Genomic DNA, 13156 nt, shown 5'->3' on the forward strand with positions numbered 1-13156 from the left:
AAATGCAACCAAAAATACATAGTAATAAATTAGGTTAAGACCTGTCAAAAATTAGCGACATATTTTTGACAGGTCGTCCTGGAGTTATGTTTTATATTGTAACCTAATCTCTCTCTAAACAGACGAAAGAACTCTCAATTGGAAGTAACAAGTGTATAGTTAGGAACATGAGAAAAGTTTGTAATTGAATAACACAAAATCAAACCAATATGAATATATTTGTGATAACTTTGCTTTCTTTCCCAAAAATGGCGAAAAATTCCTTGAAGCATTTTCCACACTGCTGAGTTCTCCTATATTTTTCCATCTGTTGTAAAGATCGTTTATTCTCGTTGGCAAAATTTTTGACCGAAAAAAGTTATCAAGTTCGTTTGGTGTATCAACTTTCAATATTGCATCAAATGTTGTCAAGCAAGAACAATTGTACCGGATTTCGCCATTTTGCAATGCACGCTTTGATCTGCCCGGTGACTTCACATTTGTGTTTTTGCTTAACTTCGCAGTTAAATTTGAACTTTCTTCTACTTTGGTATAAATAGCCGTTTCATTGTTTTTGCTTAGCTCTGAGGGTGTAGATAAGCGAAAGAGAGGATGTTGAACTGCTAGAACTTTCTTTGCATCTGCCGCTATGTATTTGGTAAAATCGAATTTTGTCCTACCCCATCGATGTTGGATGTCTTCTACTAAAACATGGTAATTTATCATACTAATTTATCAACAAAAATGGCCCCAACACTTTGAGGAAATTTTCGGTGCAACAGTTTTTGACAATGTGAAACCAAAAGATGCAATTCACTGTCACTTTATGATTAAACATATCAGCTGTCTCCAAATCTCTATAAAAGCTCAAATTTTCTTAAAAGTCATTCTGCCATTTGAAATTGTAATTATCGTTTATTCATTTTGTTTCATCACCAAAAAAGTTTAAGAATGACATTTTATTGTAGATGCAATTGAACTAAACAGCGGAATTTAATTCGATGACATAGCCCCCGTAACAACACACAAAAAGTTTCAGGTTATTTTAAAATTGCTATGTGAGCAATAAATTTAAAAGCTTTTTTCAAGCCAGAGGGGAAATTTGAAAAATAAGGGAAATGTTTTTACTTAATTAAAGTAACTACAATAGAAGTGGTGATCTTAGATACATTAAAAAAAACTATATTACGAACATTTTCGATCTCTAATTGGATAATTTCACTATTCAATCAATTGTTAGTCTTTAACAAGCAAATTTTTTCGATAGTTTTATCGCTAAAACTTGAATTTAGTTGAGCTCCATTAAACCGCGAGTTTTTCTGACCGTTGTGGTTAGACAAGCGTCTTCATAGAACTCAAATCTAACGACTGGTTCGAGCGCGTTAGGGCGGTGGTGTTCTTTTGACTGACTAACAATCGCCAAGAAACAATTTTTCCAAAGTGTACTGTAGCAAAAGTACTGTAACTTTTACTTATTCAAGTTAAAACTATCCTTGGCGGTGAAAAAATGTTTAAAAAACTCATTATTTTTGTAAGGCTGTTGTTAATAAAGGTACTATTACAGCAACAGTAACTTCATTAACTACGGCCTTACTAAATTTATGAATTTTTCAAGTTTTTACCGGCAAGGGAAGTCTTAACTCGAATAAGTAAAAGTTACAGTCCTTTCAACACTTTTGCTAATTGTTTGTCAGCGATTTTTAGTCAGTCGCCATAATATTTTAGGCTGTAGATTTGGGTTCTGCGAAGACTTGGATAACCGTAACAAGGAGAAAAAGGGTCAAGCTGGAGCTCTGATAAACGATGCGGAAGCAACGGACAATGCACAGTTAAACGCGACCAAAGTTATGATAAAACGTAAATCCATTACCAATATCTAAAATTCGTAGTTAATTCTGTATGTCAATCTATGAATAGTGGATAAATGCAAATTTTGTTCCGACAACACTGAAATTTTTTTTGGTTTGTTAGCTGACTGTGAATTAGTTTTACTTAGTTGGTAATCATGAGAGTCTCATTTTTCGAGAAAATAGTAATAGTTACCCTAATTGGTCGCTTTACCTTTTACTTTAGTTATAATCCAACGGCTTCATTTGTTTCCAGCAACAGGTTTTGTATATAATTTGTTGTCTTTTCGGTTTTTTCATACTTGTTCACGCCATGACGATTTCACTGGATAGAACTCTGGATAGTCTTATTTGAGCGTTTTTTGTTCGCAAAGAATTCAATTATCAATTTTTTTAGTCAAAATCCTACTGACCAGCCAAGCTCATAGCCAGCCAAGCTATTTCCAAATTCTATTTTTTTAATTTATCCCTTTGCAAAACGAACTGATGCTAGCATAGTATCGCGAATTCAGTGAGAAATAAAATCAATCATCCGTTTTCTCTTGGTGTTATTGTTTTATCGCAAAACTGTTATTGGTTATCACACGAGAAATGGTTATATTAAAAAATGAGACAAAAACTAGGACAAGATTCTCCTGAGCTTGGCCCTTTGTCGTCTAGGTGCGTCTAATCATGTACAGTTTTGAGCGAGGGCCTTAACTGGGGATGTAAATCCACAGAATTCGCAACTGTGACACAAAAATCGTGTTCAACTACCACATCAAAAGGTTACTATAAACCATTTTCAAAGGAACATAGTTTTTAACATATACTTACATGAAGGCGGTGCTGTGTTTACATGCCTCAATTTGCTGCGCTCAATGAAATCAAAGACGTGAAGCCATATCGATAAAATATGGTCATTGGCAGTAGAGCACAGCAGAATTTTGCTCCTGGGAAAGTAGTACATTTTGTCTACTATTGGTCCACCAGAACTGTTTCTGTGAAATAAAAATGAGAATTTGCAGATGTGTAATTTTTGTATCTGATAATACAGCAGTTTTACAAGCAAAACTGGCCATAATCACTGAATACACTCTAAATAAAGTTTAGGTAAGTTTGCTAGAAATCTGTTCAGGTATTTGGCGGTCCAGGTGAACTTCAAGTGTACAGATACCTGAAAAGCACTTACACTGTAGTTTGTATTTTTTAAATTGAATCGATTCAAGTGTGGTTTCCTGAAAAAAGTTATACTGAAGTCAAACAAAACTCTGCTGCTATTAAAACCCAGTTAAAACAATCCAAAATTAATGTTGCCTTTCCATAGCGCATCAACGGTTAATATCATGAAACCAGAAATGACTATGCAATTAAAGTAGATCCTTACCAATTTTATGCAAAAATTGCTGTACAATGAAAGAAATTTGCCTGAACGATTCAAGTAAATTCAGGTGTCTTTTGAGACAATTTTATCAACTTTTTAAAGAGTTTATAACGTCAACAATCCCAAAATAACTATGACTGTTACGTAAAATGTCCAATAAAGCTCGCTATTACTGTCAACTGTCCACTAATACTGGATATTAAGTGAAGTTTCCAATAGTGGTTGACGTACCCAGGTTGAGGTGTGCGCTCGAAATCGCCCCGGTCTAGACCATTTCGAGCGCACACTTGACCTTTGTGCGCTCGAAACTACAGGGTCTGGAAGGTGGAATGAGCGCACTTGAGTCTGATCATAGGCGGAATCGAGCGCACTTCGAGCGCATACAGACTGTCGAGCGCGCTTGAGTCTGATCCTAAACGGCTTCAAGCGCTCTTAAGTCTGATGATAAACGACTTTGAGAGCAACTGAGTCTGGACCAAGAATGCTTCGAGCGCAACTGAGTTTGGAACAGGAATGCTTCGAGCGCAACTGAGTCTGGTCCAGGAATGCTTCGAGCGGAACTGAGTGTGGACCTGGAATACTGCGAGCGCCACTGGGTCTGGAGCAGGAATGCTTCGAGCGCAGGATAATCGATAATTGAAGCAGCTAAATTTGTGTAGAAAAATTTCTCCAAGTCCAGTTAAAAAACCGAATTTTGAGATTTTCCAGTATGTTCTGAATTTTTTTACCCTCCTCCTTTTTCATTCCGGGCTGGGGACCGGCAGGGGCGGAATTGCTTTAAGCTATAGGAGAATTGAGCAAAAGACTAGGACAGAATGTTCAGTTTCAATGAAAAATTGTTCGTAGCACATCTATATCATCGCCGAAAAGCACAAAAAGCATGAACACGTAATTATGCGCATTAGACCGCTGCTTTCGGCAATCGTCATTAATGGATCATTCTTCTGACCCATCTGACTCGTTTCAAACAACTAAAAACTCGATACGTTCAAAAGCAGCAGTTTAAAATGCAATTGTCGGTTTCTGTTTTTGAATTATTGCTATCTATGCATGAGATCAGGCTGATAAACGGTACAACGTCTAAAATTTCTACTAGAAATTCAAACAACTACAAGTCAATTTGCAATTAATGCTTACAACTAAGAAAAATGTAGTCCATAATTGCGTTTCCGACAATGTGGATGATTTCCGACAATTTAGATGATTCCCAGGTTTAGGTCCAGACCCAAACTGAGCTATGATTAGAACCAATCGAACGCACACCCGTGTGTTCCCAGACCGAATTACAGGGTCTGGAAAGCGATTCGAGCGCACAATAGTCTGGACCATGGTCTGATTTCGGTCTGATCAGAGGCCAATTCGGTCTGGCAGGTCTGATCAAAGTCTTTATAGTCTGGACCATGGTCTGGGTTCGGTCTGATCAGAGGTCAATTCGGTCTGGCAGGTCTGATCAAAGTCTTTATAGTCTGGACCATGGTCTGGGTTCGGTCTGATCAGAGGTCAATTTGGTCTGAAAAGTTTAATCATAGATGGTTTCCGTCGCACTTGGGTCTGATCATAACCACTTCGAGCGCACTTGAGTCTGATCATAATCTGATTCGAGCACACTTGGCTCTGACCAGAGACTCATTTCGAGTCCCCTGCTTTGATCAAAACAACCAAGATAAAAAGAGTAATAGAGTCCAACCGCTATCAAGTGGTCGGTCCCTGTAAAATAAAAATAGCAACTGTAGATCCAGACGTTTCTTATAAATAGCTGTCTGAGTTCATCTATGGTGCTGGCTATTTTTTGCCCTGGCATGTAATTGTTCTTTTTTAAATTTCTGAAAAAACTTCATTTCAAAAAACACTTTTGACTTTGGTTTTACTTGACCACTTTTTCTGCTGGACAGATCAGTTTTTTATGAAATGCATAAATTATAACGAAACCAAAAATCTCCGGCTTATTTAACTCTAGTGTCTGATCAGAGGTCACTTGGGTCTGAAAAGTCTGATCATAGTCTGATTATGGTCTGGGCAATGGTCTGAAATTGAGTCTGGGCTACGGTCTGGAGACGGTCTGACCAGAACTCCTTTGGTCTGGAAAATCTGATCAGAGATAATATTGCCCTGGAAAATCTGATCAGCCCTCTATATTAAGTCAGATAAAAGAATTTGTATTGTATTAACTTAAGTTATTGCAATTAAAGAGAGGACTGCATAAAAAATCTCTAATTTTTTTTCAACAAACAAAAATTTCCGATTGTGATTACTTAGCCTACTTTTAAATTTGAAACAGAGAAAATGTGCATTTTTCGAGATTTGGTCTAGATTGAGTCTGTTAAGCTGTTAAGCGGTCAATTTGGTTCTGAAGGTCTGATCATAGTCTTTTTATAGTCTGGACAATGGTCTGAGTTTGAGTCTGACCATAAGCGCAGTATAGTCTGGACAAAGGTCTGGGTTCGGTCTGATCAGAGGACATTTTGGTCTGGAAAGTCTGATCAGAGATCATTTTGGTCTGAAGGGCTGATCAGAGGTAACTTCGATCTGGAAAGTCTGATCAGAGGTCATTTCAGTCTGGATAGTCTGATGATAGCTGAATTTGGGTCTGGACCTAAACCTGGGTTTCGCACAACGTTTTGATTGTCAAACGGCTGACTGATCACCAGTAGTCGAAAACCAAATATTATAGCCGAGAGCAACTCATGACTTGCTTATACTTTCTCGCCATCATGAACTATAGGTCGTTCTGCTAATCTTGATGTTAGATCTGATGTAATGCTGCTGCGCCGCGTGCCATGAATGTCTCCACTGATTTTCAGAGACATTTTCAGCTCATTGAGAAAGAGGGGAGTTGTATGTATTTTTTCGTCACCGAACTACCGGGGAGAAATCTTGATCTTCAATTTAGACTTAACCAAAAGAGAGGGGAGCTGAGCAAAGATATTTGCGTTCTCAGTTTGATGGCAGGACTTTTACTTTGCATATGATGAGTGAAAAATTAACTAAGATATATACAATTAATATAAAACAACTTAAAAAATTCGCATTGTTAACGTCGCTGATCTTAATTATAACTTGGTTCTGCAAATGTTTGTTTTTCAATCGAAAATTGACTTACTTTTTCATTGACAGCTTTTTACAGGTCTTTCGTAAATGGGCGTTTCTACTCTTCAGAACTTCTTTATACTCATCGATTCTGTTGGCCGAGTTCGCTTCATTGCTAAAGAATCTGAGTCCAGCAGTCAAGTTGATAACTTTATCTGTCTCACTAATTGATACGTTGTCCAAGGGAAATACGACTTCACACTTATCGTTCTCAGGGTGAAATGATAGCTCATTTTCTGTGAGTGACAATTTCTGAAATCCAATAACGGGAATATTTTCAAACACCGATTCTGATGAATTTTTCAGTGTCTTTTTTTTCAACTGTTACAGAAATAATCAATACTCTTTTTCAAATTTCGGGCTGTTTCTGTGCAAGAGTTGGCATGCTTAAGTGTTTTTACTAGGATTTTACTAATACCAAAATTGCTTTTAATAACCACACCCCCCCCCCCCACCCCTTAATTGCCTTAATACCCATATTGCTAAGATTTTCTAGCAACATTCTCAGTTCGCTTATATAGTCAAAACCACTAGAGGGCGCTAAAAATCAAAGCGTACGACAAATCCGTTCTAAAGCGCTTTCGCCCATGTAATAAAGTAAAAAAAACTGAATTCTCTTAGTAATCCAAGTGAATTAATAACTCTTCAATTAATTATCATTAATTATATTATTACAATTAATTATTAATACTTATTCAAGCCTCTTATATGTTCCAATTGGCACATAGCAACATTTATTTATAATTGTTCTATACTATTAGAAGCCTCAATCTAGGAAAAGATCGTCTGAGACATATATTTGGTACTGAAAGAATTTGCCTAGATTTTTTTTTACTTGTTTTGGACAGAGGCTGGAACTAAAACCACTGTCATTTTCTACCTATTGAGTTGTCGTTGAAAACTTACACAACAAATTTTTGCATTCTGTTGCATTTTCCTGCAGCAAAAATTTGAAAAGAGTTTGTTTGAAAAAATTTGAAAAACCATTCGAAAAAATTTGAAAAACCAAAATATCAATAATTTGGACGTTTTTCACAACTACTTTTATCAAATAATTAAACACAACTTTTTTGCTTGAAATGCATTGATCAATGAAGGCAATCGAAACAAACTATTAAAAAATTATCAGAAAAAGAAATATTAGTTCAAATCTTTAGTTTTTAATAACTTCAGATAACTCTTGTCAAACTGGTGCTGAATTGAGTTTTTTTATGACAACTGAAAACTTTTTAAAAATAACAATTCTTCTGTTTTGATGCCTTTTTTCATTCAGTACAGTGAAGTGACATTTCTAATTAGCGCCGGCAAAAGAAGCATTTTAGTCTTCGACACAAGATGAGGTAAGAGGAGAAGTTCAGAGAAACTACAGATGCAGAACGTTTCTGGACAAAACACAGAACACAGAATAGTTTATTTCCTTCAAGATTCAATTTTTTAGACAACTGTTATTGTCTGCTATGGCGTAATTTCTATCTAACATGGAAATCGCATGTCAAAAAGGATCCTAACATTTATTTTTGTGAGAAATTTCCGACAATTATACGCCACTCTCCTGACAAAAACGCAAACTCCTTTTGAATGAACAGTTCTGAAAATACAGTCCTAAAAACTGTTAACAGCAGTCAATACCCACATTAGATGTTGCTAAACCCGGAGCGACATATCCTGGACCACGGCATTTAATCATTCGAAAATGTTCTGTCGAATAATCATAGGCCAATTTTTTTTTCAGTGGATTTTCGACTTATCCCCTGAATTATTTTCAACCAACTTAGTTAATTTTTCCCCGCTTCTGTGACATTTTAAGCGTTTTGCAATAAAACTTTTCTTTGCCGTCCATAGTTAATCTTTGATAAAGTGTTAAAACAGAAAAAAAATTTCATGGAAATCACCTGGGGTTACAATGATGAATAAACCAAGTTTCTACACCTTGTGGTTCTGAAAAAAAATTAGTCATCTCAATTGATTGTCTTTGACTTTATGATTTTGTTTTTGTTCAAATAAGTTTTGGAAATTATTGCATAATTTGTTAAAAGTTGTCTTCAGCTTGTACTTTCAATCTTTTTGTCAACAATACAAACAAAGCTGTGAACAATTTCTGTGGATTTTTATAACGCAAAATTCTTTTTATCTGTTGCTATAAGATTTTATGAGAGATTTTAATAATTTTTTGTTGTTTATGATGATGCAGTTTGAATACAGGAACATGCAACGTAGGAGCTGCTCTGAAACCTCATATCCCGGCGAATATCACCTAAGGCCTTGCAGCAAGCGATTTGGAAAACAAATTTGACATATTATTTTTTTAAAATAGATTGTACAGACCACAAGAACGGGTCTTAACTCAGCAAATTAACCATATCATCTCATTACGTTCTCACCAACTGAAATAAGTCCGGTTTTTTCAAAAACACATACTGTGACGTAATTGGACACATCTTTATGTTTCGAAGTTTTACAGGTATAACTTACAGAAACTTATTATTATTTAGTATTTTTTATATCTTCACCTTAAAAATCCTTCAGAGTTTGACAAAATTAATTTTAAGAGAGCTCCAGAAAGAACACACCGATTGTACCATATGCCCGACATAAGTTCAGTTTTCTTAGTTGCAATTTCTAAATATTAAAGTTTGCAAAGGAGCAATAAACTTATATGAAAACAACGTGAATGTAATGATAAAACTGCAAAATTGAGAAACATGAAATCTTAGCTCTACTTCTATTAAATTTGAGTTCTTTTGATTACAAGCTCACAAAATTTTGTACGTTTTGGTAGTTTTCGAATAAGGTTTCTGAAGATATATTCTCCTGTAAAAATTTCCAGCTTTTCTTAAATTAGTCTAGTATAAAGTTGATAAATATACTACTTCAAATGAAAGTGAAACAAGGAACTGGACAATCTATTTCACCGAGTTGACTTCAAAACTCAAATGGTTGCAATATTACATCTTCATATTATGGCGTCTATGAAGTGCTGTAGGCATTAAAGTTTTACAAGAAAAAAAGAGTTCTGAATATTGAAACTTTTTTAAATCACGAAACAAGATGTTTAAGAAATTATGGCGAAAATATTATTTTATTTTATTTTTAATGAACCGTAATTTATAGAAAAGTTGTAGTATTAGAACTTCATACAAAACAGACGGCCAGTGTAAAAGGAGAGATCACAGTTTATAGTTGTTTTGGAAATCCCGTAATCTGCACGCAATTTAAATGAGCCTCACACGAAGAATCTTTGCATTATTCTATGTGAAAGCTGTATCATTTTGTTGCGGGAAAAAGATGCAAGAAAAGGCGCAAAACTTGTTTTCTTGTTGTTTAATAAGCTCATGAGGTCTGATGAAGAAAGAAAAATCCGTTAAATGGCTCCGGTTTTTTTATTATGGAGCATGGCATTAGTTACCAAAGAACTTACAATTATGACAAAATTGTAATCCTAGCACTCCTATTTATGGAAAAGTTTTAATTAATGTTGTAATCATAGCCATTGTGCAAAAGCTATAGCCATAGAACTTTCATTTATAACAGTTGTAGTCCTACCAGTTTCTTATGATTTTTTGAATGTATGAAGTCGATGCTCCATAGTTTGCAAGTTATATGATTGAATTTTTTGACAACATGGGTCGATATTATGACGCTGCACAGCGAGAATTGACAAGCAGTCAAGATTTCTTTAATTATCCTACAAAAACTGCCAGGAAATTAAATTAATTTAAAATAACAAAATCAGATAATTCAAAATATGGAGCAATAATGAACACGAGTTATCAACATAACCACAATGTTTGATTTGGTAGCTATGATTGTATTTAGCGCATAATTAATTGTAATACCTAAAATATATGATATAACCTGTTCTTTCTGCGAACTACCAGAGAATAGGATTTGAAATAATGACACAAAAAATATGGTCCATACATTCTAGGTACCATCTCCCCCTCCCCCAAATAAGGCTGAAGTTTCAAGGACGACCAAGTGAGTCAAGGACGTTGGGTGAGCAGACTGGGCTGACCAGATTTTCTGATGCCTCTTTCGACTAAGATTGCGGAAATGGGGCGTCAGAAAAGCTTGGGCAATGAACCTAAAGGGTATTACATGCCCTATACTCTCTTTATTAGAGAAATTTAACAACCATAGCGCATTAGCTTCCACAGTTCTGTTACTTCTAAAATGCAGTTATCAAGATGAATAAGTCAAATTAATCGACAAAACGTAATCTGATCGGAATGTCGCAAAATAAGAAACTTTCCAGTTTATCATTACTATTTAAAGCTGTTTTTAATTAGGCCGTCATTTTCATCATTTGGTTAGAGTGCAACAACAGTTTTTACAACACAAACCGAGTTATGTTGACAATTTTTCTGATTTGTCATAACTACTAACTCTTTTCGTTCCAGAATTGACGTAAAGGATTAGAATAATAAATTCGCACGTAACGTGAATCGATACATATAAAGCATAGAAACAGGTGAAACAACAAACAAAACGCCTCAATAAAGCTTGAACCCTAATCATGTTTAAACATTCGATAATATTTGGTTAAAATATTTTCAAAATAAAAAATGATTTTCATAAATTAATAGATGGCTTCGATTAATTTCTAACAATAACTTCATTCTAAAGTTCTCGCTACACAGTCGTCTCGATTTATGATTCAATGTTAATTTGTTGATCTAAAACAGAATCTAGACAAATAAAATTTCATTTCTGTTAATGTGAACAATAATAGCTATTGCCGAGCAGTTTTTTTGTTCTAACACATAATAGTGACTTATGATCAGCTACAAAAAGTCGACCGAATTGTTGCAATGATGCAAACTTCTCTATGAGAAGCAGCTGAAAATCGAGTTATTTTACAATTGGTGATTAATTATTGATGTGTCTGTTCTATGCTTTGAAAGAAATACGAGTACCTCCTTGAAAATTTAATAAAAGGTTTGCCACGGAATGTACCAGCAACCATAAGCTAAACAAGAAGGCTCGCATGACTCTGTGCGTGAAACAACAAAATGTTCCCACATTCGCATTTGGCAGTAATGCATCATATTAGCACATTGTGAAGGCTATTGTAGATACGTTTGAGTTCATATATTTTTTTGCACCATCCGGCTGTCAGAGTTCGGTTCGGCATCACAAAGTATCCAAAAACGATAAAAACGAGCCATATCATACAAAGCAGAACAGGCAGATTGCCAGAAATGAACTGCGATAGCTTCGTAGACCTGCATTCTCAAAACGATTTAAGCAAATAAGGAAGAAAAGACGTTTCAGTTTTTTTAATAAATGATATGATGCCATAGTTTATTTTGGAAGAAATGGTAAAATACATGTACTTTTTCTATTACCCAAATGAACTTCAGATAAGGTGACATATACTCAGGTGAAACTATCTCCTCCAATCAATTCAAGTAAGTAAAAGTCATTTTGAAAGTGAGGTAAGTCGTGTGAGATCCATGATAAGCTAACCACGCGAATGAACAGAAAAGTTTTCTTCCACTAAAAATGATACAAGACGTCACGCTCGCAAATCAGTCTAAACTGTATGTACAAATGAAGAGAAAACAAAATTTAGGCGATTGTGAATTTCACGTGGTCAGAGCAAAAATCTTGACAACGAAACAAAAAAAAACATAGGAGGACAAGTCTTGGACTACAACTCAAAGAGTTTTCATGGACTAACCATTGAATTAGACCTAGTAATGACTAGGATTTGATTCGGAAAGCCATTCAAAAAAGTAAACCGGTCAGAAAACCATTAAAAAAAAGTCAAATTACAGAACGAACCAAAATTCACTATAGTGAAACAAAAACTTTCGTTCAAGCACAATTTTTTCAATCTTCTCAAAAATTAAAGTGAAAAAAGTTTTTTTAAAAACAAAAGTACGCCGCCGAACCACTCGTTTCTTGCTCCACTTCTCTTTTGAGCGTGGACCGAAATACTGCTCCACTTTAATTTGAAAAACATGGAAAGGTATGAACAGATCGTTACAAAAAATAAAGACAGCGCGCCGATACAATTCAAACTCTTTGAATCGCAAAAAGCCAATAGGAGGCCTAACATAGCTCTCTATCTTATCTATTATTATTATTAAAGTGCTCCACATTTTTTTTGTTTTGGAAATTTTGTCATCTATGTTATTGGCTGCTTTGCACTGGTTAATCGTATCAATGTATTTCATTTTTGACGCCAATTGACAGACACAAAAAATGGAGCAATAATTTTAATTGAATAGAATTAATTCAAAAATCAGTCAAAAATGAGCTTTTTTGCCTATTGCCTTTTTGTTGAAAAAATAAGGGTTAAATTGAGTCAAAGGTGCGTTTTTCCAATAAATGCTTTCGAAATAAATTTTAAACAGCTATTTTTGTCCCGTTTATCTTTTTCCATGACCATTATGTGTGATTTAAATTATTTTCCCATTGACCACCTTAAGCCACTGAACTCATTGAAGTAGTGGATAAAACAAGGACACCAACCACCAGTAAACTTTGACCCTTTCTCCTAACGCTAATCGCGCATGTCGAATAGGGCCAAATTTTACTGCTTGTTTGTATCCTTGTTTTATCCACTACTACATATTACCTTTATATTCACTCCAAATCTATCATTTCTTGTCTCAATTAGTGCAATACACTAGTACAGAGTTAAGCTGGTAATTGTCCATTATCAGACGGATAGTTCGGGTTCTATCCCCACCGACTCCGGTGGACGTATCCCAGATACTAGTGTAACTAGAGAGACCGTGTAAAAAGCACGTAAACAAACTTGCGAAAAAACTTGAACATAAAAAGAAAACTTGAATAGAAATTGAAAAGAATATTAAAAAATAAAAATTTTCATATCCTCCTAATCAATATTTAATCAATCTAAAACTAA

At 35.0% G+C, this 13156-nt stretch overlaps 2 protein-coding genes across 2 annotated transcripts in view; one reads left to right on the forward strand and one right to left on the reverse strand.

Moving 5' to 3' along the window:
• LOC142337485 (peroxiredoxin-2-like) overlaps window positions 1-13156 on the forward strand; it is a 538029-nt gene that overhangs the window by 6686 nt on the left and 518187 nt on the right. The gene's annotated exons all lie outside the window — the stretch shown is intronic.
• Window positions 160-11079, reverse strand: LOC142337995 (uncharacterized). The gene is made up of 4 exons (XM_075387629.1): window positions 10620-11079; window positions 6290-6528; window positions 2643-2806; window positions 160-683 (listed from the first exon to the last, which is right to left on the reverse strand). The coding sequence occupies exons 1-4, from the start codon at window positions 10650-10652 to the stop codon at window positions 160-162; spliced, it is 960 nt and encodes a 319-aa protein (XP_075243744.1). The 5' UTR covers window positions 10653-11079.

Source organism: Convolutriloba macropyga, chromosome 4 (genome assembly GCF_964194025.1).
Source record: "Convolutriloba macropyga chromosome 4, txConMacr16.3, whole genome shotgun sequence".
Classification (NCBI taxonomy): domain Eukaryota; kingdom Metazoa; phylum Xenacoelomorpha; order Acoela; family Convolutidae; genus Convolutriloba; species Convolutriloba macropyga.